Source organism: Emys orbicularis, chromosome 7 (assembly GCF_028017835.1).
Source record: "Emys orbicularis isolate rEmyOrb1 chromosome 7, rEmyOrb1.hap1, whole genome shotgun sequence".
Taxonomy (NCBI): domain Eukaryota; kingdom Metazoa; phylum Chordata; order Testudines; family Emydidae; genus Emys; species Emys orbicularis.
In genome coordinates, this window is record NC_088689.1 from 71,094,368 (window position 1) to 71,121,844 (window position 27,477).

Sequence of the window (27,477 nt, forward strand, 5' to 3'; positions counted from 1 at the left end):
ACCCTTATAGCTAATGCACACTCGTCTGTGGAATGAACTACATTCATACTAGCCTATGGAAAATGCCTGCACCACTGCCCATAAAGAACACAGGCAGAATATGAATCACGGTGAAGCAGATCCCAAGGCCAGATAGGACCAGTGTGATCATTTAGTCTGAGCTCCCGTGTAATACAGGCCATAGAACTTCCCCAAAATAATTCCCATTAGAAGTAGTGCTTTGATCAGAGCAGAGGTCGTCTAGAAGTCAGTCACCACTCCATGGCACTGAGGGGGGATGGCCAGAGCCCCTATGCACCCACCGGAACATGGCAACAGGTTGATGCACATTCTTCATTTTGGAAGCAGTGTGAAAGGACTGCAGCTCCTTCTCCCTGGGCTATTCTTGCATCTGCCTCATGGCTCGGAGAATCATCACTCAACCAGCACTTGTCTCAAAGGTAAAGCCAGAATCTGGCCCCGTCGTGTGTCTTTGTTATGTCACCCTGTAGCTCGGCATGTTGACAGTTCAAATGGATGCCACCAGCAGCTGCATCCCGCTTGTGCTGATCCGCTTTCAAACTCTTAATACAATAGGGTTCCGAAGACATTGGAGAACAAAGTTCTATTTTAGTATATCAAGTCGAATGTCTATTGGCTGGAAGCTGTTGCCAGACACGACCATATGTTACCCAGTGGTATTACCAGTAAATCCTCACAGAGTGCAAATTATGAAGATTAAAGTCACCTCAGATTTAGCTGCAGTATGTTGAGGCAAATGTATTTTACACAGCCCCATTCAAAATGATGGGAATTGTCACCACTGAAATGAATGGGCTGTTGTTACCTTGCATTTAATAGGCTGTTTCCAAATGTTCTGTGTTTCCAGTTGAGACGCTGTAGTTGCAGGCTGTAAATACAGCCTGTTGCAGACAATGGGCTGGAAAATACCAAGGACAGAGAATTCTAAGTAATCACCAGGGCAAAAATACCAAATTATCTGCTGATCTAGGCTAATTCAAAATGCTCCAGGAATTATTTTGCCACAAGTGACAATAATAGGTTGGATTATTGCTCTTCTAATTGTGGTTCTCCACCAAATGGCTCTGCGTTTAAATGATCTGAGGTTGATAAGTCTGGACCAGTTTAAAATGGGCAGGGGTGTACTGAAAGCAGTTAACTGTCAGAGGGAGACCTATGAGTCTAACAACTTGGAATAAACATCTCCTTGATTGTACTTCATTACTGTTTCATAAGAGGTTTGAAAAGTGGCATGATGCTGAACTTCATCTATTCGTGCACTTTGGCTGATGCACTCCAGTTTAATGAGATTAGAGGTTTAATGCAGATAAAAGACTTATCTAGTCAGTACTCCCAGATTTAACACTGGGCTTTCAGTGCTGATTCACAGACAGAGTGGGTCAGTGGAGAGCTGAACGTGTCTAGATCTACAAGCATCTCTGATTTCTTATCAAGGTGCAATTTATTTTCCTCCCCCTAATGATTCAAAATGATTGGGGGACCTCTCTTGTTGTTATCAGCTCTGATTTTCTGCAACGTATGTACTGAGGAAATCTTCCAGCCAAATCTGGTGCTGGACATGGCCAAGGTGCTTCTGGATAATTACTGCTTCCCTGAAAACCTGGTGGGGATGCAAGATGCTATCGAACAGGCCATCAAGAGTGGGGAGATCCTGAACATCTCAGATCCCAAATTGTTGGCCAACGTCTTGACGGCTGGTGTGCAAGGTGCCTTGAATGACCCAAGGCTAGTGATCTCTTTTGAGCCGTTGGCTACCGTGGCTCCAAAGCAAGAAGATGAGACTTCCTTCACTCGGGAGCAGCTCCTGGATCTTATCCAGCATGTGGTCAAGTATGAACAGCTGGGGGGAAACGTGGGCTATCTGAGGATCGATCATATCATCGGCCAAGATGTTGTGCAGAAGATTGGGGCTTTCCTGGTGGACAAGGTGTGGAAGACGTTGATGGGGACCTCTGCCCTGGTGCTAGACCTGCGCTACAACACTGGGGGGCAGGTCTCCGGCATCCCTTTCATCATCTCCTACCTGTACAAAGCTGACAAGGTGCTGCATGTGGACACGGTGTACAACCGGCCCTCCAACACCACCACAGAGATATGGACCCTGCCCCAGGTGCTGGGTGAGAGGTACGGCAAGGACAAAGATATTGTCGTGCTGATCAGCCGGCACACCACCGGGGTGGCTGAAGATGTGGCTTACATCCTCAAGCACATGCACAGAGCCATCATTGTGGGGGAGAGGACAGCTGGGGGCTCGCTGGACGTTCAGAAGCTACGGATCGGTGCCTCCCATTTCTACGTGACAGTGCCCGTATCGCGGTCTGTGAGCCCTCTGAACGGGGGTGGGCAGAGCTGGGAGGTCACTGGGGTGCCGCCATGTGTAGCCAGCCAGATGGAGCAGGCCCTGGAGAAGGCCCTGGCCATCCTGTCAGTTCGCAGGGAAGTGCCTGGCACGATCAGCCGGCTCATGGGCATACTGCAGAACTATTACACCTTGGCAGAGCGGGTGCCCGCGCTGCTGCAGCACCTCTCTGCCTTCGACTCCTCCTCCATCCAGTCTGTCGAGGACCTGGCCACCAAGCTCAACGCAGAACTGCAGGCTGTGTCCGAGGACCCACGCCTCCTGCTTCGGGTCACCACGCCAGGCGAGGCTGCTATCTCACCCGTGGAGGAGGAGATCCCGGTGGCTGCTGACCTGCCCGACAATGAGGAGTTGCAGCGGGCCCTGGTGGACACTGTGTTCCAGGTGTCGGTGCTGCCAGGCAATGTGGGCTACATGCGCTTTGATGAGTTTGCTGATGCCTCTGTGCTGGCTAAGCTGGGCCCCTACATCGTGCACAAGGTGTGGGAGCCCCTCCAGGCCACTGAGAACCTGATTGTGGACCTGCGCTACAACCCTGGGGGCCCATCCTCAGGCGCTGTGCCCCTGCTGCTCTCTTACTTCCAGGACCCCACCACTGGCCCTGTCCACCTCTTCACTACCTATGACAGGCGCACCAACCACACACAGGAGCACAACAGCCGGGCTGGGCTACTGGGCCAGCCCTACGGGGCCCAGCGTGGCATCTACCTGCTCACCAGCCACCGTACGGCCACTGCCGCTGAGGAATTTGCTTACCTCATGCAGTCCCTGGGCCGCGCCACTCTGATTGGCGAGATCACAGCGGGCAGCCTCTCACACACCCGCACCTTCCCTCTGCTGCAGCCAGAGGAGGACATCGCCCAGGGCCTCACCATCACCGTGCCCGTCATCACCTTCGTCGACAACCATGGAGACTGCTGGCTGGGTGGCGGCGTGGTGCCGGATGCCATCGTGCTGGCTGACGAGGCGCTAGAGAAGGCCAGGGAGGTGCTGGCTTTCCACCAGGTCATGGGAGCACTTGTGGAAAGCACTGGACAGCTATTAGAGGATCATTATGCCATCCCGGAGGTAGCTGGGAAGGCCAGTGCCATGTTAAGCACCAAGTGGGCCCAAGGTGGCTACCGCTCAGCTGTGGACTTGGAGACATTGGCCTCCCAGCTCACCAACGACCTGCAGGAGGCCTCAGGGGACCACCGGCTGCATGTCTTCCACAGCCACGTGGAGCCCACCCCCGAGGAACAGTCCCCCAACAAGATCCCCACTCCAGAGGAGCTGGCCTACATCATCGAGGCCCTTTTCAAGGTTGACGTATTGCCAGGCAACCTAGGCTACCTGCGCTTCGACATGATGGCCGAGGCAGAGACAGTGAAGGCAATTGGGCCGCAGCTAGTGCACCTGGTATGGGACAAGCTGGTGGGTACTGATGCGATGATCATCGACATGAGGTACAACATGGGCGGCTACTCCACCGCCGTGCCCATCTTCAGCTCCTACTTCTTTGAGCCCGAACCCCGGCAGCACCTCTACACCATCTTTGACCGCAGCACCTCGCACAGCATTGAGGTAATGACCCTCGCCCAGGTCACTGGCCAGAGGTATGGCTCCCTTAAGGACATCTACATCCTGACCAGCCACATGAGCGGCTCGGCGGCCGAAGCCTTTGCCCACTCCATGAAGGATTTGCATCGGGCCACGGTCATTGGTGAGCCCACCATGGGTGGCTCGCTCTCGGGGGGCATCTACCGGGTTGGCAACAGCTCCCTGTATGCCTCCATCCCCAGCCAGGTGGTGCTCAGCCCCCTCACCAGCAAAGTGTGGAGCGTGTCGGGGGTGGAGCCGCACATCACCGTCCAGGCAAGCGAAGCCATGGCTGCAGCCCAGCAGATCGCCGCCTTGCGTACCAAGGTGCCCAGCATGCTGCAGACGGTGGGGAAGCTGGTGGCGGACAACTACGCCTTTGCGGACGTGGGGGCCGATGTGGCGACCAAGCTCACCGCCCTCGCCCCCAAGGACACTTACAAGATGGTTAACTCTGAAGAGGAGCTGGCCAAGAAGGTGGCAGCTGACCTGCGAGCCCTGTCTGGAGATGTGCACCTGAAAATAGCCCACATCCCGGAGCACTCCAAGGACCACATCCCGGGGATCGTGCCAATGCAGGTAAGGCTCTCACATGCTCAGCTAGGGACTCGGTAGCATCTGTCACGTGGGTTCTAGGACCGTGTGCAGCGAGTTAAGGACCCCAGCTACATTCCTGGCCCATATTTCTAAACCTGGGCATAGGGCATATAGGGCTTTGTAGGGGGACCTTGCACGGCCACTGCTCTGGGGCAGCTGAGCTGAGCTCTCCCATGACCAGTGAATTCACGTGTGAACATGGAGGGGTTGCCGGGGGGGAGCGTACCTCTGATTACATGGAAGATGTCAGATACCAGGTGACTTCTGACTTCTTCTCAGATGCTCTAGTTTTGCCACGTTGTATTAAGTTGGCCTCAGTAAGTACATTACTTGCATGACCTACCCTGATGGCATCGATTTTTCGATCTGAGACGAAGTGGTTGCTCTAAGGGTCTTCAACAAGAGACACGTCTTTGCATTTTGTAATCTACCCTTTTGCACATATAAAATGACCATACCCACCATCTCATTTTCTTTGACTCCCAGGATTGTAGGGAACTCCCTTATATTGACCATCCACTCCTAACTGGTCTCCTAATCAACATTAGAGAGCTTGGCTGATCTTTGCCTTGGAAACGTGGCTGGATAGATGCTAGATGATCTCAACGAGAATTTGATTTTTAATAATCCACTTTTGCCCCCGCTGTGCAGTTTGCCTGGCAGAGCTCCTCATACAGTGGAGTGCCCCAGCAAACCCTCTTCTTTGATATTGTGCTGGAGGGAACTCCCAGGAGTCACTTGTTCAAATTCCATCTCATATGGACTCAGCCCCTCCTTGGTTATGGTTATAGCATTCCTGACCCAGACAACTTACCCCTAGAGCTCTTAACGTCACCTTTGGAAGAGCGCCTTATTTTGCTTTTGGAGCGGACCACATGGTCGAGCATCTTCCTGAGGAAGGAGATCCCTGGGCTTCCACCCTACGAGGTCTTTGGCTTGTATGATTTATCGTGGGGGGTGACCCTGTGCCATGCTCACAGCCTCTGTCCCTGGGGATCACGATTGAGCATTTCCAGGGAAGGGCACCTGTTATAGGTTTGTTCACCCAGAGGTGTTGTCCCTTCCCTTGGCTATGAGAAAGAATTTGTGCTAAAAACGGGGAAACCAATCAATGGATTCTCCATTCCATTGCTCATTCACCTCCCAGTGGCCCTGGGGCATGGGGCACATCCCAGGCTAAAGGGAAACTTTTGTGGGAGCTACTTGCTAAAATATGGGCCATGCCTCACTGGCGATCTGCTGTCAGGTCCCTAAAAGTGCCATCCAGCAAGTCAATCCTCCACCCCTTCCCCACGTGTAATAGTTATTTATGAGTGGCTATTATTGCCTGAGGTGAAACCAGATTGTTGGAAGCAGATTCATAGAATAAAAATTTAACTTAGCACCTCAAAGGTGAAATTCCAGCCCCGGTGAAGCCAGTGGGACTTCAGTGGGGTGAGGATTTCACCCCACACTCAGTAATGCTTCTGTTCAGTCCTGTTTGTCAAGGGCAGGGATTGGAAGAGGTAGGATGGCTCCTCCGTAAGAGTAGAGGGGGAGAATGGAAAGGGGTCGGGAGCCTCCAAGAGGGAATGTGTAGCTCAGGAGCAGAGAAGGTCTTGGCGCAGACTCTCTCATGGTAGAGTACGAACCGGGAGAGGGATAAGGGCCGGATAAGGGGAGGTTGGGCTTAGGGAGTTTCCAGAGGCGAGAGCAGGAGTGGACTAAGAGCTGGAGGTGAAAGCCTCAACCTGGTGACAGGGAGGGAGCAGTAGAGGCTGGGGATGCTATTGTGCAGAGCACTGGGGCAGCAAGAGGCCCACGAAGCTCCAGCAATGTCCCCTCTTTGCTCTTTCCATAGCCAACTACAAGAGCTGGCCCAGTGCCAGCAGTGAACGGGCTCAGCCCAGAGTAGCACCATTGTCCCCCTCAACTCTGAGACGGGGCCCCGCTCCCCTCTTGACCCTCTGTGCAGGATGGACATTGTCCTCTGCCTTGCTCTAGCTGCCACTAGGGGGTGCTGTCTATGCATTTTTCCTGAGAACCCCAGTGCCACTGTCCAGAGAGCACACACCTCAAGGTCACGTTGAAGCTTGCATTCCCGAGTGGCAGATTGTAGTAGATGAATCTTTCCCATGGCATTTTCATTCACTGCCATAATAACCCCTCCAGCTTACTGCCTACATCCTTCCTAAAACGAGAGGCACCAACCTTCAGAGCCAGCCAGTCCCTCAAAAGTGGGGTTCCCTTTAGCTTGACCCTGATAATAAAGCCGAACAAAGTGATGGTGTGCGGGCGGAAGAAGGGGAAGGATGCAGGTGACCTGCATGTAGCCCTGGTGTGTCCCACCCCATTGGAATAGCCACTAAACCAGCATTTAGCGTGATAGCAGCAAGGTCAGTGCTAGCTGGAGTTCCCTGATGCATAAATGCTAGTTTGCCAGTCAGGTTTCCCAGGGGCTAGCGGGATGCCCATTCAGCAACCCTCGCTCCAACTCCCCGGGCTTATCCTCTGGGCTGATTCTCCTGTCTCTCTTTCCCCCAAACCACAAAGTCTCCGAGGACTTTTCCATTTGCGTACTGAGACATCCATATGAATGAACACCAGGCCCTATAAGTTGCACGGGGCTGAGGCAGAAAGGACATGCTGCCTGATTTTTCCACATGTGATGCCCCAAGTTCAAATGACAAGGGTCTCAGATGGGGCCCTCGACTCCAAGCACCCACTAACCCTCTAAACTTGGGGTTTAATTTTCTGTGCATCCAGCTGAGAATGAGGCCCCTGGTTGCCTCCTCACTGCACATCTCTAGTAAGAGGATTCATTTTAAACAGCAACTGTCCTTGCATATCAAATCTTCCCTTTCCTAGGTAAATATTATGTAGGCACAGTCTCTAACCCTGGGGGTGCTTTCTGGGGTATTGTCAGTGCTTGGGGAGGAACGAGGGGTTTATGGACAGTTCAGCGGTAGAGGGGAAGGGTGGCTTATGTCTTTTTGCTCGGCCACACTAATGAATAAAGGCTTTGCACTTTGCTTAAAGGGACAATGTCAGGACAGGGGTAAAAAATCAATACCTATTGTATTACCAGCAAATGAAAGAATTTAACTGTGGGCCCAGTTCTCATCTGGGGTATAGAAGTGTAACCCCATTAAAGTCAATGGAGCTGTGCCAGTTTACACCATCTTAGAATCTGGCTCCTATACAAATCTAATTGACTCTTCACTCTTTATGCTGTTTATTTCCTTTTGACATTTCACTCCGGCTGGACCACGGCAATGCATTGACCCAGACCTCCAGAAGTCACTTCCAACCCTAGTCTTTTATGAGTCTATGTCCCTTGCTTTTGCCTCTTTCTGATCCTCATGCATTAGCACAATGCAGTTACATGTAGGATTTACAACAACGCAGCAAGAGACATTTTTAAAAGTAAAAACAAAACAAAGAGTCTGTTTAAAAGTGCCCGTTCATTTTTGGGTTTTGTAAAACTGATTTTGTATGAAAACCTAAATTTGGTGCCTACAGCATACTTGCAAGCTTTCCTTTCTATTATAATATGCCACTGTATTTGTCTGGAAATAAAAATGTTGCAAACTGTAACTCCAGCCAGAATATTAATTTACAAGATACCTGTTAAAATAGCTCTGGAGCAGTGGGCTGGCTAGTGTGTTTGTGCACCACTGCTCCCTGCTGGGTGGAATTAGAACTGCCCAACTATGTGTTTTTCTTGACGCTCTGGCTGGTAGAGTGCTGTGATTACATGAGAACCTCAGTTTTCATTTTAAAAAGAAGTACGTTTCTAGCCCTGCTGGTTGCAGAAGACACAACCTGGATGTAATTCTCAAGGTTTAAAAACCACACGCTAGAGAAAAAGAACCCAAATGTATTTTTTTAAAATCTCATGATTTTTAAGCCATCTCAGGATTGCAAGGGGGTATGGTCCATCATTTTTGGATGCCTGGAGCTGGCAATGTTGTTTATTTATAGTACAGAAGGACCTAGAGGCTCGGAGATCAGAGCCCAATTGTGCTAGGTGCTGCACAAACACATAGTAAGAGGCAGTCCCTGCCCCAAAGACAGGTAAAGAGTGGGAGAGGAAACTGAGGCAGGGAGTAAGGAAGTGACATGCCCAAGGCCATAGAGCTGATCAGTGGCAGAACCAGGACTTGAACCCACTCCTTTGAAGGCCAGGCCAACTTCCTAGCCCTGCATCATGCCACACAGTCTCATTCACGTAGCGTTACTCTTGTGCGCTCAGTGTTTACAGGACAGGGCCCATGGGCCCTATCCAGTTAGTTAATAGCAATTCTTCTGTGACTCAGGTGGCATGGGCCTGGTCTGTTGGCACTATTCTAATCCACACTGCTTGTGGTGTTCTTTATTAAGGCCCAGAGAGCGTATATGTAACAATTCAACCCTTTTAATTTAGTCATAGCTGTCATTAATTTCCAATTGTGCAAGAGGGAATAACCCACTATTGTCAACCACCCATGTTTAAAAAACAAACCAGGCATCGGGCCACTCAAAATCATGAGATTTGGAAAGAAAAAGCTTTTTATTTGCCTTTCAGCTTTTGAGCCATTGGGATACCCATATTTTCCAGCTTTTCTCTGCAGCCATCAAGGCCAAGTTGAGATGCTCTCCTGTTCACATGACTCCAGGATCTGGGGCTTTAAGGCAAACACCAATTAAACACAAGACTCACAATAAAGTCAGGCGAGCTGGCAACACTTCAAACAAATGTGGAGCTCTGAAATGGGCACAGATTGGTTACAGCATGTTCATTGAGCGGGTAGGGAGCTATATCATAAACCATGTAAGTGTGAACAAATACAGAGCTTATTCTTAACCAACATGCTTAAGGGCAGTGGGTCATCCCTGATATAGAGCAGGGCCCCACCCTCAGCTCCTCTTACTTCTCCCAGATAAGTAGTTTGCAGCCCAGAGTACTCACAGTAACATTCCCCTACCTGCTTGTCCAATTTACAGAGTCTCTAAATATCCAGTTTTCTCTACCCGGTCCCCCTGGTTAAGGGGTTCCACAGCCTCCTTTCCCAGGGCCGTAATATAGCTCAAGCCAGCTTCCCACACAGCCACATTCCAGCCCCACTTTATAGAGTTTCCCTTCCAGCAAGTCAACTAACAGCTAGGTTTTGATCCTGGTCAGGTGATATCTCTCTGATTACCACCTGGCCCCCATTCATTAGCTGGTCCGCTGCTCCCTTAAACACCTATTCCTTAAAGGGACCATGTCAAGGAACAGGGTGGGCTGGCCCAGAGCCCCCCCTTATTCTCTAATGGGGCCAGATCATTGTGAAGGTATATTCCAGGGACCTGTGCTTACAGATGAAGTCCTATTTGTAAGTTAATTCTTACTGAGAAGAAATACATCTGTAGATGGGGTTTTTCTGACCTCTCCGTTGCAAGGAGGGGTTCAGCATTTCTGCACCAGACCAAAGCAGAATCAGAACAATGCAATGAACGCTGGCTTTTTTCTTTAAACCCGTGACTCATTAATCAAAGGACCCTGGGAAGATCAACTTGCATGACTGTCACTGGCACGAGTGACAAGGTCAGCAGCGTTGAACTGATATGTCTGCAGCCCAGCCAGTGGGGTTGTTTTCCAGAGGGCGCAGAGAGAAAGAGGGGCAGAAAGGGAATCCGCAAGTCAGCTCTCACATTTAGGTCAGTAGCTGGTACCAGCAGGGACTCGGGATAAGCAGACAAAGTTTTGGCTTTGCAAAAGGCACTGGGATGATGGAAGCAAATATCAGCTTCAGAAGCAAAGAGGAAGCAAAGCCCTGGGCCACCAAGTAGCATTGTCTAATGGGCCAAACAGTGGGCTAGCAGTCAGGAGACCTGGATTCAATTCCTACCTTGGGTGAGTTGCTTCCCCAACCTGTACCCCAGCTGTAACATGGGAATAATACTACTCCTTTGTGATGCATGTGGAGAGCTACTGCCAGGAAGGGGGCGTTTGTATCTGCAGAGGCAAAAACACTATCAATAATGTGCATTTACCTTAAACCGTTAGGCCGCATTCAGTCTGGACAGGTTCTTGTTATCATTGCCATAGCTGAGTGTCCCATCAGCATTTATAAAGGGAGTCTCTCAGCTCTCCTGTAGGGTGGGGACATTTAATAGGGGGAATGAGGCAATAAGGGATTTGCCCAAGGTCACATGGATGTTGTGGCAGAGCTGGGACGTGCATCTAGAGTCTTAGCCCAAGGGCATGTTCCAGTCTCAGAGGCGTGCAGGCAAAGCACTGAAGTCTGACTGGAGGAGCAGGCTGTGGCCCCACTATAGACAGGGGTTACAGGGACTAGAGCCCTGCCCTCGAACCTGACAGGACCCTACAACAAGTGTCGAGTCTGGGCTGTGCCAGGTGGGAGAACAACTGGATCCTGTTGGACCTAACTCAGGTCAACTGTCCTTCTCCTGCCTGTGGGGTTGTTGTGGTGGCAGCTGCATGCCCCGCTCCTGCCAGCCATTACCACCTAGTTGTGCTGTGAGTGTGCCAAGAAGTCCTCTAAAATTAGGCCCAAGCAGACCTCGCCCATGGACACGTTTCTTCTACTCGTTGGCCACACCTTGTCTTTCATTATTTGTTTTCGATGTTTGCCCTGGAACATCCAGATGAACAAAATAAAGTTAATCACTGCCCCGCATGTGAGATTCCAGACACATGTCCCACATAAAAGAATCTTAGCACATGGGCACCATATGTCATTCCTGATACATGTCCCACATAAAAGAATCTTAGCACATGGGCACCATATGTCATTCCTGATACATGTCCCTCATATAAGCATCTTAGCACATGGGCACCACATGATATTCCTGACAATGTACCACGTATAGGAATCTTAGCACATGGCCACCACATGATATTCCTGACACTGGCCACCACATGACATTCCTTATACATGGCCACCACATGACATTCTTAACATGAGATTCCTAACATATGCCCAACATGGGCTAAACCTGACACATGTGATTTCTCTCCAATCTTATGCCAAGAGTGCAGTGCCAGATAATGATTTTTTTTCAAACTCTTTCAGATCCCTTCCCCAGAAGTATTTGAAGATCTGATTACATTTTCTTTCCGCACCAACGTATTTGAAAACAACATTGGCTACCTGAGATTCGATATGTTTGGAGACTGCGATCTTCTAACCCAGGTGTCTGAGCTGCTGGTGGAGCATGTTTGGAAGAAGATTGTTCACACAGATGCATTAATCATAGACATGAGGTAAATTCTGGACAGAAATTCACCACGTATTCTATTTAAGTATCATTTTATTTGAAACAGTGAACTCATAGATTCCAAGGCCACATGGGACCATTGTGATCATCTAGTCTGATCTCCTGTGTAACACAGGCCAGAGAATTTCCCCAAACTATTTCGTAGAACAGAGCTTTTAAAAACACATGAAATCTTGATTTAAAAATTGCCAGTGATGGAGAATCCACCACGACTCTTGGTACATTGTTCCAAAGGTTAATTACTCTCATTGTTAAAAATGTGTGCCTTAGTTCCAGTCTGAATTTTCTTCAGTACTAGATTTATGTGGTTCACTGTCATGCCAGGTCAGCTAACACTGAAGGGATGAAATGAAGAAAAGGAAAATTCAGGGTGAATATCCAAGGAAAATTTCCTAACAGTGAGATCTATTAGCATGTGGAATGATGTCTCAAGGGAAATTGCTCCATCACTTGGGACATTGAAAACTAGATAGGAAACCTAGGAAATACACCATAGGACAGCGTTTTTCAAAGTTTGGGTCGCGACCCAGTACTGGGTCATGGCATGTCAGGCACTAGGTCGCTTTGGTCAGCACTGCCGACCAGGATGTTAAAAGTCCCATTGGTGGTGCTGCCCAGCTAAGGCAGGCTAGTGCCTACCTGCTCCAACACTGCCCTGCGCCCTGGAAGCAGCAAGCAGTGGGTCCGGCTTCTAGGCAGCGGAGCCACGGGGCTCTGCATGCTGCCCCCGCCCCGAGCACTGGCTCCGCACTCCCATTGACCGGTTCCTAGCCAACGGGAGCTGGGGGGTGGTGCCTGCGGGGGAGAGCCACGCAGAGCCGTTTGCGCGCCTCCGCCTAGGAGCCGGACCTGTTGCTGGCCGCTTCAGGCGCAGCGCAGTCCACAGTGCCAGGACAGGCGGGAAGCCTACCGCTGCACCCTGGCTGCGCTGCTGACCGGGAGCCGCTGGAGGTAAATCCGTGCCCCAACCCCACCCTCCAATCCCTAACCCAGCCCTGAGACCCCCCCAAACCCAGAACCCCTTCCTGCACCCCAAACCTCTCAGCCCCACACCAGGGCCTGCACCCCCCCAGCCCAGAGCCCTGACCCCCTCCTGCACCCCAACCCCCTGCCCCAGCCCAGACCCCCCTCCCACACCCTGAACCCCTCATTCCCAGCCCCACCACGCAGCCCTCACCCCTGCATCCCAACCCTCTGCCCCAACCCTGAGCCCCTCCCACACCTAAAACCCCTCATCCCCAGTTCCATTGGGTTGCAGGCATCAACAATTGTCTTCAACTGGGTCCTCAGAAAAAAAGTTTGAAAACCACTGCCATGGGAAACAACCCTGAACTGACACAGGGCTGGGACCTCCCGGCTGTTTTCCATCTCTGATTTCTATACAAGCATTGACTATATATGCCTTTGCTTACCTGCATGTATGGCTAATGATATATTTTATTATAGGTGATGGTCAAGTGATTCACTAGTAGAAAAATAGATACTACTATGGGCTGCACTAAGTTACATCAGGGGATCAGTGCAGATTGGTCCATGAGTGGGGAGCATGGAGGTGGCTTAGAGCCACCTTTCCAATCCCCCCACCCCCCATTAGCCCTCCAAAGCCCAGTTGCAGCAAAGCACTTAATCACATGCCTAATTTTAAGCAACTTTACTGATCTGCCCAACGTATGAAAAATGCTACATATTCTTAAATGTGAGTTGCTGCTGCTCTTTGTCTTATCAACCATCTACACAGATGCAAATAGTTCTTTTATACAGCACTCCCCTCAGTGGTTTTCTTGCCTCAGCCCAGAGCTACCGTTTATGAGGCCCCAACACAACCGGCAAATATTTACCTACAAAATAAACCCAGTGTCAGAAACGGTTTCAAACGCTCAAGAGACACACATGTCGGTTACAGTCAGGAGTCTCACCGTATTCAGCGTTTTGCTTAAAGCCCCAGCTCCTGGAGTCTGGTGGTTCTATGAGAATCATCTCCGCTTTCATTTTTTTAAAAGTAGATTTCTAGCTCTCATTGGCGCAGCGAGAAGTTGGAAAAGGAGACGCAAGCACATGTCAGGGCACAGAACCCGATACAAAGGACCCAACGTTTATGAGAGTTTTTAAATCTCAGAACTTTTCAGCCAATCTCACGTTTCTTTGAGGGGCCCAACTGCTGATTTTTGAATGCTGGGGACTGGCAATCACATTGTTATCTAGGTCTGGCCCCCATCCCTGTGCTATCTGAGCCACTCGCCACTGTTAATGGATTTATCCCCACACTACACAGGGCTGTTATCGCCATAGTGCAAACGAGGAACTGAGGCACAGAAAGACTAAGGCCCAGATCCTCGAAGGTGCCTAACTCCTATTGATTGGGACCTAAGTGACTCCCCTCCCATCATACAGGAAGTCTGTGGTCAAGGAGGGACTCGCCCCCAGGTCTTGAAAGTTGTAGGCTAGTGCTCTAACCACTGAACCACCCTTCCCTTCAAGGCTGGATTTTCCACAGCAGCTCATTTTCCTAGAAGCAGGACATATGTACAGTTAGAGAGACAAGGCGGGGGAGGTAATATCTTGTATTGGCCCAACCTCTGTTGGTGAGAGCTGAGCAGCTAGAAAACTTGTCTCTCTCACCACCACAAGTTGGTCCAGTGAAAGACATTACCTCCTCCGCCTTGTCTCTCTGATATCCTGGACTGACACGGCTGCACCACCACTGCATATAGACAGTTAGTGCCGCTATATTATTATTGTCTTGGCAAAACACTCATCATCCCAGAGCTCTGAACAGTGGGCTAGAAAATTTGCAGTGGTCTCCCCACGGATTTTCACAGACAGGAAGCATTTGACATTTTCTGCTCCTTCCATGTCCTGTAGACTCGATCAACTCAACACCATGTGAAATCCGCACTGCAGGGCAGGCAGCTGCTCTGTCATCTCACTGCCTGGCTTCAGGATGGCTTTGTAGCTTTGTCTCTCTCTTCCCCAGCCAGCTGCTCTAGATTTGCATTCTGGGAACTCTCCTTAATAGCATCCTGGTGAGATATGTTTGTCATCCTCCCTACCCGAAGAAAGTGACCTCAATGATTCAGATAGTCAACGATCGGAAGGGAAACGGGCAGGGATCTTTGGCTGAATTACAGTGGTCTTGGATTGATGGCATATGAAAAATAATCACTTTTATTTACAAGGAGAGGTGCCTACACCAAAGGCCTTTACAAACTGGCTTCAAGGATCACCTCCCCTCTCTCTGAAGGGCAGCTGCCTGTGGGGGGGGAGCTTGTAATTGTTAGACAACACTCAGCAATGTTACGGGGCAGTTTAAGACACGAAGTGAAGAAGAACTGTGTATTCTCCTGCAATTGTAGAGGGAGTTTAGGCAGGCAGAACGTAATTGCTTGAGATAGCCTGGAACCAGGGATGTTAATGAAGGGGTTCCACTCACTGCAGGTGCACCTCCGTGTGGCTAGGTGTGGGATTAGCTCTCACCCCCTCCCGTCAGTTGCTCATACTGCGGCCCCTCTCTCACTCTCTGTGTCTCGGGGTGCTCTCTCTTCATGACTCGGCCCTCCGGCCAGGTCACTCTAGTTCCCTCCCTTCTGGGGTAACAAAGTCACACCAGACAAGCTGTCTCGGGTGGTCTTTTGTTCCAGGTCGCCAGGTCCTGTGCCACTTTCCCAGTGTCTGGTAGGGGAACCCAGGCCCACCCCACTACTCCTGGTTCCAGCCCTATGACTAGCAATCCAGGTCTGCTCAATCTCTGTTACAGTAGCTGTTTTCCTGGGCTCCTTCCTACCCCCTTCTTCTCTCTCCTGGCCTATCTCTGGGTTTACCACTGGAGATTCCTCTGCTCCCCTTGGCTACTTCACCCCTCTCAATCACTTGTCAAGGTCCCCAGTCCACGGCAGGACCCAGCACTTACTCTCCCCTGGATCTTCTCCTTGTCCCTGGCCAGCTGCCTTTCCTCTAGGGCAGGCCTGCACAACATGCGGCACGGGCCGCATGCGGCCCTTGTGGGCTCACTGTGCAGCCCGCGGGGGGTGAGTAGGTAAGCGGCGGGTGAGGGAGCGGGGCTGAGGAGGTGAGCAGGCGGGCAGTGGCGGGGGGTGAGTAGGCGAGCTGGGAGGGGAGCGGGGGACTGAGGAGGCGAGCGGGCGGGTAGTGGCGGGGGGGCAGGTGAGCCGGCAGCAGGGGAGGGGGGGCTGAGGAGGCGAGCGGTGAGTTGGTGGCTGACCTGGTCTGGCTCCCATCCCCTCTCCAAGGGTTGCAGCTGTCTGGAGGTGCCTGCCTTCCATGCCTTCCTCATTCACACCTCATTCATTCAACAGGGCAATTGATTACAAAGTGGGGGGAAGATCTTATTCTACTTCTAGCAAAAAGACATTTTTCTTTTACCTTAATTATACTACCTTAGGAGCCCACTATAACATATTCCAAAGGTTCAATACCGCTGTTTTGGTGGGGCGGCGCTGGGGATGGAGGGTTTGTTTCCACGGGGAGGGCGGTGCGGGGGGGGGGTGGGGGGGTTGTGTTTCGGGGGGGCTGAGCAGCACTGGGGGGGGTGGTTTGGCGGTGCTGGAGGGGGGGTTCGGCGGGGCCGGGGGGTTTCAGCCCTCAGCTGTTTTCTTTGGAGTAATATGGCCCTCACCGCTTTACGAGTTGTGCAGGCCTGCTCTAGGTAGTGACTGCAGACCTCCTTCCTGCTCTCACTTCCTGGCTTTACACTCCTAGCCCAGCTGGGCTTCACCTGCCATTAATGCTTATCAAGCCCTGGTTCCCCTCCAGGTGCAGAGTCTAAGGTTAACTGTCCCATCCTGGCCCACATTAACCCGCTCACGGTTTGTGTGGGGTGGACACCCCAGGACTCACCCTTCCTGCAATGGGACCAGAGGACACCAGTTCCCATTGACAGCACGTTTTGAAGTTTCAAATTTGTCTGGGTTCCGCATTGGAACAAAACCAAACCTGCCTGCATTAAAGCAGAGCTGGGTCTAAATGCCTCAGAGTGGGCAGTCGGGCACCAGCACATGGAGAGGTCCTGGTTCAAATCCCAGCTCTGCCTAATGCAGGGCACCATTTTTCATTCCCAGATCACGCTGATTCCAACAGAGCAGAAACTTGAATCTGGGTTTCCTACATCCCAGGGCAGCACCCTAGAGCGTGGGAGAGATTCCCTCGCTCCCCAGCCTGACAGTCTTCAGCAAAACTGAAACATCTCAGTTCCAACAATATTTCATTCAGTCAGAAATGGTCTGACCTGCCCTCGTCAGTACGTCAGCCTCACCCTGGCCAGCACCTCTAGCAGCGCGGTTCTGTGCTCAGGATTGCTCTACACTTACTGACGAGGAAAATGGCATGTGCTGAATTACCAATATCCCTTGCTGCAGCCACGATACTCTTTAGTGTAAGTTCCTCAGCCTAGCCCAGCCTGATATAGACCAAAGTTCTGCTCTGTGTTACACTGGTGTAAATCTGGAGTATCTGCATAGAAGTCAGCAGAGTTATTCTGAATTTACACCACTGTAACAGACAGCAGAATTTGGCCCATGATTCCCCTTCCAAGACCTTTCTCATTTCATTATGGGGGGGAAGGAGGGGGGAACTCATCTCCTGCCCCTAGCTGGCAATGAGCTCGTAATGACAGTCCTGCAGGAAAGGGACCGTGACTGGAGCCCAATGGAGTTCATGCTGCATGGCAAGTGGAAAGCTAAGGGTCCAGGCTTATCCAGTGACATCCATTAACCATGGCATTGCCTCCTGTACCCCACTCCAGCACTGTGCACACCCCTCATTACAGTGACAACTGCAGCAGCGTCAGCGTGGGCTCTGACAGGTACAGCTGGGTCCCTGGGATGTACTGGCAGCAGAGCCTCACTGTACTCTTCCCCAGCATTTTTCATCCCTAGATCTCCACATGCTTTACAAAGGAGGTCGGTATCATTATCCCCATGTTACAGATGGGAAAACCGCGGCATGGAGTGACACAAAGTGACTTGCCCAAGGTTACCCAGTGGACCCCTGGCAGAGCCAGAACTAGAACCCAGGTCTCCTCTGAATCCCAGTCTAGTGCTCTATCCGCTAGCACGCAGGAGAACCGCGTCTCAGGCTGATTCGGCTATCACTGACTCCAGCGTGAGTCCGCTGTGGCCGTTCCCACATCGTGTAGGAAGCTGGGGTGATTTCCCTGTCTCTGATTAAGTCACCCCCTGGATGCTACTAACCCCTCCCTAGGCTGGAGAGCCATTTTTTTTGCCTTGGGGTCTGGCTGGATTGCACTAAATATCAGTTACCTCCAGACCCTATTACAAGATCTGTGCCTTCCCCCGGATGTTAAATTACAGCAGGGGAACACCTTACCATGACAGCTGGGGAGCAAGGGCTAAACATTTCCAATACCGTGCACCAGTCAGTGTTCTGATTGAAATGGGAAAACAAATTAACTCATTCTCAAGCCCTCACTCCTCCTCTACACCAGCATGTTGAAATCGGCCCCGGGATGCAGGGCAAAAGGGAAATTCTTGTAGCAGCCTCTTGTTAAATCTCTGTAGCACATTACATTAACGTGTGTATACACCTGCTGTGCATACCATCAGATTTACAGATTAGAGGCGCTCCGGATTGCCCTCTTGGGGGCGCTTTACGTCACAGCAGTACAACATATATGGCATTTGTTTCCAGGAGAGAAACAGCTGGTGTCATTAATGGTGACGGGTTTAAAAGGAATGGTGTGTCTTTACAGCAGGAGCTCCATCTGGGGTGACACATCTATGACTTATATCTTGAGCTGCTGATGTAGAATTAAAAAGGAGACTCTTAGTTTAAAAATCATGGGCCAAAATTCTCAGCCTTGCATGCCCTAAGTTAGGCACCTGCATCAATATTTAGATAGAGGCGGTGAGTCAGGAAAATAAGCCTAATTAGTTTCACGTCTTGTTTCTGGTCAGGTTCTCAAGCGGAAGCACAGTTCTGCAGCATTAGGGGTGCAAATACTGCGGGGCAGAATGCACTATGTAAATAAAAGCCATGCAGTCTAGGCCATATTATTGGAGATGTGCAAGCAATTGCACTCACTGTCACAGCACCCCCTGCCATCAGGTCAGGGTACATGCAGGGGTCTTCACTTCTAGCCCACCTGTTGCTCACCTCTTTGGCTGTTTCTGTCCACATCTTAGCCCTCTGAGCTCAGTCTGGCTCAGTCACCTTCCAGGGCAACAGAGAGTCCAAGCATCCCAACAAGAGATCCTTTCACCCTCTGGGGTTACTCCTCAAAAAACCTGCCCTGGGCTCTGTCCTCAGCCCGATCCCGGGTGCAAAAATCCTGGTAGAGGAACTCAGACCCACCTTCTGCTCTTGGTGCCGACCCTGGGCTAAGTGGCTAGGTCTGCTCCTTCAGATATGCTGTTGCTTTCATGGGCCACATCCTACCTCTTAGCCCCGTACACTGTTTCCCAGTAGCCTGTGGTTCACACAGCCTCTCCTGTAGCTCCCAGCCCTCTCGACCTTTTCCCTGGGTCTTCTCGGCTCCATGGTCCTCCCCTGGAACGCTGATATCCAGGACTGCCCCGCTGCCTTCGCCAGGGCCCACCACAGGGACTAGTTCCATCCCTGCAGCCCTCTTCAGCTTATCTTCACTATGCCCTTCCCAGAGAGGGGGAACACCCTGCCTCTTCTGTCCTGGATCTCCTCCCACTGACTGGGTTCTGTCTCTCTTTGTAGTCAGCCTTGACCCTGTCACAGCTGTGTCACTAATGGTAATTAAGCCACCAGATCAGGCTCGGCTTGGGGGTAGCTTAAAGGGCCAGCCAGCCAGCCGGTGACAACGCCCTACAAAGCAGATGCTCGTGGGAGGGAGATGGGCAGGGCAGTTGTACTATTTGCAACAAGTGTTGAGTTATTTCTTTACATGTTCTGGATGAGGGGTTTTTTTGTTTGCTTTTAAAAAGGTACAATATCGGAGGCCCCACTTCCTCCATAGCAGCCCTGTGCTCCTACTTCTTTGATGAAGGGCACCCAGTTCTCCTGGATAAAGTCTACAATCGACCCAATGATACGACAAGTGAGATCTGGACCCAGCCGCAGCTCGCAGGTGAGATGTCAATTGCCCTTTGCAAGAGCTTTTCCTTTCAGGTGTCGACGGGTACTCTCTACCTATTTCCCACACACATGGAATGCTGGTTTCCTAGCAATCCATCAGAGACAACGTTCCCCTACCACAAATGGCCCAGCCTGTATGGAGAATGGAAAAGCAATGAGCAGAGAAAAATTATATACTCCAAATATCTGAGCCGGTCTAGGGCTCTGTCCTGAGGAGAGCAGAGCACTCTGTCGTCCCTGGGAGGGGAGGGCTCTCAGCATTAGGCAGTGTCAGCTCCCTCGTGATTATAAGAGTGCCCTTTGAGCTCTAAACAACCCTAAATACTGATCTTAATGTTAAGGGGAGGAAATCGCAGACAGTGCTGACCCAAGGTGCTGCACTGATGGCCATAATTAGACATGGTTAGCGCTCTGGAGCAGTGTGAATCATCATTTGAACCCCAAGAATGGACACAATCCCATTGACTTCAGTGGGAATTGGATCCGGCCCTACGTATCCACTGTGACTACTGGGGATATCTTCTGGGAGATGTTCATTTGTTGGTGGCATGAGTTGTTTTTAAAATGAATTCTGGAAGAGAAGCCTCAAGCATGAGGCGGCCCCCTTTCTTATCACTCAGAGTTGACTATCTAATAAGATCCCAGGATTGTCACTCTGTGTGTGTGTCATGCTGAAGCCTAGAATGTCTGTACGGTCCATGTGAAGGGATGGAAGCGGCTACAAGCACGGCCGAGAGCTTTTTGTTCAGAACATTGCCAGGTTCCATCATCACTGGGTTTGGCGACTGTTCCCGACCAATTTGCATGTTCTCTGCTTTTTTTTTTACACTTTTTGACTTTGAACCGTGCCACAGCCCGGGCTCTCGCCTAATCATTAACTATAACACCGTGGGCACCTATGACAGACAGATACTTATAGAAGCTTTAAAAGCTTTAAAAAGACCAGATTTTTAAAGAAGCTTAGGATAAGATTTCCAAGTGCTCAGCTCCTGTTGCAACACCTAGGGCCAGATTTTCAAAGAGCTTAGCACCCAACCAGCACCCAGTGTGCTGAACTATTTTGAAAATCTGTCACCAAGAGAAAAATCTACTGCTCCCATCTGGTTATGTAAGGGACATACCAGGTCAGTTCAGATTCCAACTAGAGATTTTCTATAAAAGGGCTTGGCAAAACCTCTGATCAATAGAAATGTTTTGCCTTTTTTTTTATTGTGTTTGAATTCCATGGAAAGCCCTGTGAATGTAAAACATCCCCCCGCCCCCCCAGCCCTTTCAACTCAAGCACAGTGGCAGTCTTGTTACTGCAGGAGAGCCCGAGAGGGAAACTGACTCAGCACCACAAGTGAAACTGACCGGCCTTGCTTACCATGTGTCATTTGAGGGCAAAAAGCAAATTCATGCCATTCAAGCTGGGGAGTGAGTGAAGGTTTCAAAACTCTTTCAGGGACTTTAATGCCAGGTGGGATGGAAAAGGGTTAACCTTTAATCCCCACAATGCATTGTGCCTTGGCTCTTTTTTGAAAGTGGAACGTTGTAAGGACATTTGCTCTTGCCTCTCACAGGTGAGCGGTACGGCTCCCAGAAGGGCTTGATCATCCTCACCAGTGCTGTGACTGCCGGGGCAGCTGAGGAGTTTGTGTATATCATGAAGAGGCTGGGCAGAGCTTTCATCATCGGAGAAGTGACCAGCGGTGGCTGTCACCCCCCTCAGACATATCATGTGGATGACACCAGCCTCTACATCACCATCCCCACCTCCAGATCTGTGAGCTCTGCTGATGGCACCTCCTGGGAGGGCGCAGGGGTGGCTCCGCACCTGGAGGTGCCAACCGAGACGGCTCTCATCCAAGCGAAGGAAATGCTCAACGCACACCTGCACAGCTCCAAATAGACTGGCTGGCTCAGCGAGCTTCCAGCAAGAGGGATCTAGGTGGTGCTTTTCAAAGGCGCTTAAGGGGGTTAGGTGCCCAAATCCCATTGATTTCCTAACTCCCTTCGGCCCCTTTGAAAATCGCAGCCAAGGCTCAAAGGGGGCGTGACGCACCCATCTATGGTGATGTTTGTGTGAGTGTGATGAGTATAGAAAATGCATCATGTGTGCTTTGGAAAATAACGTGTACGTTCCCCCTCCTGTGTCCTGAAGAGGAGTGAGAAATAGACGCGAGGGCCCAATTCCCAGCTGAGCTCATCTCCCGCCTGTCTCCTTGTTCACGTGTTCCAGAAGGACCCTTCTCCACCAGCCCCGGCACAGCCTCCCTGTATTTCTGGAGTTGCACTCCTAGCACTCACTCCCGGGCCCCGCCCCCAGAGAGATGGGTGGGGAGTGGGTGGGGAAAAGGCAATGGTGTGACTCTGCCCCCCAATGTGCTGGCCGGCATAGCTAAACCAGCGGGTCAGGGTAGGAAGAAAGTGACCTGCTTCTAGTCAAAGCCAAGAGCAGATTGCGCCCCGCCCAGCCCAGGAGCAAGGGGGAAAGCGGTGAAGAACCTACCTTGCCGAGGCTGGGCTCATTCTGGGATGGCGCAGCTACATGCTTCTCTTGGCACGGAGTTAGTTAAGGGACAAGCGAGCCCATAGCACCCAAGTATGGTAATTGACATTGGCCCCAATCAACTCAAAACATCTCTGAACTTCAGGAAACCTCTGATCTAATTGTTTGTCTGCCTGTGTAGGGATTTATAAATACCCTCCGCTCACTGCGATCTGGGTCTGAACTCTGTTGCTCAACCCCATATCCACTAAATACCTGTTTGAAGGCCCTGAAGGAAGTAGATGAGCTAGCATAGGCGCCCAGGTTTGGAAACTGCTCTGCAAAAGTTGAGTTAAATGTCGCCTTTCTGCCGTTTGCAGTGGTTACACATTGGGTTTGTTGAAACTCACTGTGCAGATTTAAAAACAAAAACAAAAATCCTGTGTTTTAAACACCGCATCACAAAGAATATTTTCAAAGATTGACCTGGAAAGAGTTTTAACCATCAAATAGATTTTGTATCATTTCTGTGATGTGTTCACCTTTTCAACATCACTCAGTGAAACTAGACTGTTCAGACATTTCTTTCCATTCTTTTTCATGTCTGGGTTTCTCGACACTGCAGGGGACTGTTTAAATGGATAAAAGTTTGCACAGGACCTTAGCTAGTCAAAGCGCTATATAAATGAAACATATTAAAAACACTACATCTGGCAATGCCCACAGTTGTCAGTGCATTAATAAAAAACACCATGAAAATATTTGTATCCATACTAGGTTTTGTAAAAGTCCCTTTAAAGTCTAAATGAGCTAGCTTTGCTTCTTTTGTTTTCCAAAACACGAGTCTATATTTCCATGTGAACAAAGGTCATCATGTGTGAATGCTCCTATTTGCTGTTACTTACTCGCTATTTATTAATTATTTTCCTGTTTTAAAAATTTCAGTCGTCCAGTCAGGGGCCAGAAACTCTACCATGTGACTTAAGTGACAGCACTAATAGCAAACAGAGTTAATACTTCAAAACACACCCGTGGACCAAAATTTGTTCCCATGATGAACTACATGGTGATGATTTACGAATGACAGACACATTATAGAAAACAGCATCAGTCTGGGAAAAGAAACAAAAAAGCTACATTTTCTAAGCTAATCTATTTGCAATGGATAACTCAGCCAGCTCTGCTGAATCCCACTGGATTTGTCTTCACTAGAAAGTTAGGTCATGTTAGAACATGACCTTGAAGAGTTGTGTTAACTTACGCAATGTTAATCATGATTTAACACTCAATGGACACAAGTACAATTGTGTTTAACACCACGTCAGCTAGTCATGGTTAAACTCTACAAGGCTTAAAATGGACCAGCTGATGGGGTGTTAAACATGGCTTGTCCCTGTCTACACTGACTGCTAAGTCATGATTATCATCATCTTAGTTAACACAGTGCCCCAAGGTCGTGTTCTAACACAACCTAATTTCTCAACAAGAAAGACGAGGGCCATTGAAAACCATTTGTATGAAGAGAGATTGAAAAGGCTGGGGCTATTAACCAGAGAGAGGTGATGAATAAAAGGGGATGTGATAAAAATACTCAAGATAATGCATGGGGAAGAGAAGGTAGCCCAGGAGCTCCTGTTTCCCATCTCATAACCCACAAACAATGAAACTGAAAGGAGGAAAATTCAAAACAGAGGAAAAGGAAATACTTGGAAAGGGAAGCCTGTGGAACTCATTGCCACAAGATGCCATTGAGGCCAAGAGCTTAGCAGGATTCAGAAAGGGACTGAACACTTCTATAAACTATTATAACATCAGGCGTTATAATGGTAAATACTAAAAAAAACTTTGACGTAAACTCTAAAGACGGAGGGTTTAGATCCCATCCAATCCCCAACGGCTGGGAGTCAGAAATAAATTTGTCCTGGGGCAGGTGTCCCACAACTGGCTGCTGCAGGGACCTGGCACCTTTCTCTGAAGCATCTGGTGCTGGAGACAGGATACTGGGGTAGTCTGGGAAGTGCCCTGTTCCTCATAGAGAGGAGCCCTGCGTGCAAAGGCACAGCGCAGGGTTGTCTCCCAGACAGTGATGGGCATCCAAGAGCACACGACCCCATCTTGAGCAGCGCATGCCCCAGGTGGGGTTTGTACTCTGCAGGAGGTGGGAGGGAGAGGCAGGAAAGGGAAAGCGGAGTGCCCCAGGGGTTGGTCTTGGGGCCCGTTTTGTTCAACATCTTCATTAATGATCTGGATGATGGCATGGATTGCACCCTCAGCAAGTTTGCAGATGACACTAAGCTGGGGGGAGAGGTAGGGATAGGGTCCAGAGTGACCTAGACAAATTGGAGGATTGGGCCAAAAGAAATCTGATGAGGTTCAACAAAGACAAGTGCAGAGTCCTGCACTTAGGACGGAAGAATTCCATGCACTGCTACAGGCTGGGGACCAACTGGCTAAGTGGCAGTTCTGCAGAAAAGGACATGGGGATTACAGTGGACGAGAAGCTGGATATGAGTCAGCAGTGTGCCCTTGTTGCCAAGAAGGTTAACGACATATTGGGCTGCATTAGTAGGAGCATTGCCAGCAGATCGAGGGAAGTGATTATTCCCCTCTATTCGGCACTGGTGAGGCCACACCTGGAGTATTGCATCCAGTTTTGGTCCCCCCACTACAAAAGGGATGTGGACAAATTGGAGAGAGTCCAGCGGAGGGCAACGAAAATGATCAGGGGGCTGAGGCACATGACTGACAAGGAGAGGCTGAGGGAACTGGGCTTATTTAGTCTGCAGAAGAGAAGAGTGAGGGGGGATTTGATAGCAGCCTTCAACTACCTGAAGGGGGGTTTTTGAAGGGGGGTTCCAAAGAGGATGGAGCTCGGCTGTTCTCAGTGGTGGCAGATGACAGAACAAGGAGCAATGGTCTGAAGTTGCAGTGTGGGAGGTCTAGGTTGGATATTAGGAAACACTATTTCACTAGGAGGGTGGTGAACCACTGGAATGGGTTACCTGCCACTATTCAGATCTGGTTCTATTTTCGATCGGTGTGTCTAATAGAAGGAACTTCAATGGAGCCATATTCCACCAGACTGGGCAGTTCTGTTGAAATCTAACAACTTTGTGAAATTAGGTCAATTTCACTGGAATTCCATTGAAGGGGGAAAAATTTCCAACATCCCGGTTCAACATCTTCAATTGTTTTTCTGTTGGATCATATTGCATATTGTACTGCAATATGCAACATTTTAAGTTAACATTGCCATTAAATATTTTGAACGACTTAAAATGATTTTTTTCCCTGGAATTTTGAAATTGCTGGTTTTCGTTCTGATTTGGAACAAAGCCAAACTGCAAAACTTCAAAATCCTTCATAAAGTGGAACTTCTGTCCCCCACCCCCCTTCTAATACCTAAGGTATTTACACAGTGCTAATGGCTGAGTTCCTATGGGCAAGGGATTCTACAAACAGGTTAGCTAAAATATTATTTTTCTCCTCGAAGAAAACAACGGCATTGCATAACCTATGAAGAAAAGTCTGCCGGGCACCCAAGATGCAGGGCCTTACAGAATCTGGCCCTTTGAACTGGTATTGAAGCAATTCCCCAACACAGGGGTAGAGAGCAGTGTGCAGCTGGAGGTGTCGACTTCCATGTGACATGCAAGACCAAGGCCCTAACCGCATGGTCATTGAAGATCCAGGATATTTTTTTACAAGAGCATGAGAAAATGTTATGCTACAACTGCACCAAACGGCCTTTGTCTTACTTATCCTGGGCTGCCTCTGATCTCAAAGACACAGATGTCAATCAGGAATAGCACCCTGGATTTCAGAGGAGTTATTCCTGGATTTGCACTGGAATAAGTGAGATCAGAATCTGACCCCCAGAAGCCACAATCCTCATCATATATGAACGCTTCTACACTACTGAGTTCTTCATTATGCTTTATGGATTTTGACTTCTCATTAACAGGCCAGCTCCCAGCTAAAGCCAGACAGAGCTAAGTTTGGCCCAGAAAACTTGGACATGAATAAATTCCTTATGTGATAAATTTCATTGGACACAGACGTTAGAGGTGGAAAAGATGGGGGGGGGGGGGGGGAGATCACATCTCGCCCTGCCCGATGCAGGATTATTTCTTGCACTGAACGTTCAGTTTTAAATGACTCCAGGAACAGAACTTCCACCACATCCCTTGGAAGACGGCTCTACAGTCCAACAGACCTCCCAGCCTCAATTTGCTTCCTCTCAGTTCTAGAGAATAAGCCGCAAGCTGTCACATGTAATCATTCCCTTGCCTTATCTTGGGTAAAGCCTGGGACTGTCTAGCTTGGTTTTTGGCCTGCATTTATACGGATGGGAAACTTCCACCCATGAATGCTGGGAAAAAGACACCCCCTGATTCATGGAACTCTCTCAAGAGCTGACAGGGAGTGTAATAGAGCATTGGATCCAACTGCCAGCCACCTGGGCCTTCACAGATGTGCTCCTGACCACTCCGAATTTCCCAGTGATAACAGGGGAAATCGACTGCTGAGCCATTTGCCCTATATACTTCAGTGGGATTCCTTCAGTTAAGACACCGGGTGCAACTCTGGTCCCCTGGCTCCCGCAGGCTATAGTACAAACAGAACGGGTTCAGAGACAGGCAGCCAGAATTAGTGGCCTGGAAAAGTCACCATCTGAAGAGACACTGAATAAGCTGGAACTGTTTGTCTTAGACAGGAGATGAGTAAGAGGGGATGTGATAAAGGGAGTCAACGTCATGGATGGAGTACCTATTTTTACCTTAGGCATAATACAAGGGCAAGGGGCCACTCAGTGAAACTAAAAGATGACAAATGTAAAAACCGATCAAAGAAAACGCTTATTTTAAAAACAAACATACCATTGGCCCATGGAACTCATTGCCACAAGATCAAGGTCAATAGCTGAGCAGAACTAAACATTGACAGCCTATAGTGAGACCAGCCACAGTACCTCGAGATAGCATTTCTTTTCATAAGGGACCTAACCCTCATGTTTCAGGGAATAAATTGAGCACTAACTGATGGGGGCTGGAATAAATTTCCCCAGCAGCAGGTTTTTCCATAACTGTCCATTACTGGGAGTTTAACACCTCCTTAACAAACAGCT

General features: G+C 49.7%; 1 protein-coding gene across 1 annotated transcript; it reads left to right on the plus strand.

Annotated features, from left to right (window-relative positions):
* Positions 1-1,489: 1,489 nt before the first annotated feature.
* On the plus strand, positions 1,490-21,770 carry RBP3 (retinol binding protein 3). Its single transcript, XM_065408213.1, has 4 exons — positions 1,490-4,537; positions 11,596-11,786; positions 19,729-19,871; positions 21,442-21,770. The coding sequence occupies exons 1-4, from the start codon at positions 1,490-1,492 to the stop codon at positions 21,768-21,770; spliced, it is 3,711 nt and encodes a 1,236-aa protein (XP_065264285.1).
* Positions 21,771-27,477: the final 5,707 nt, after the last annotated feature.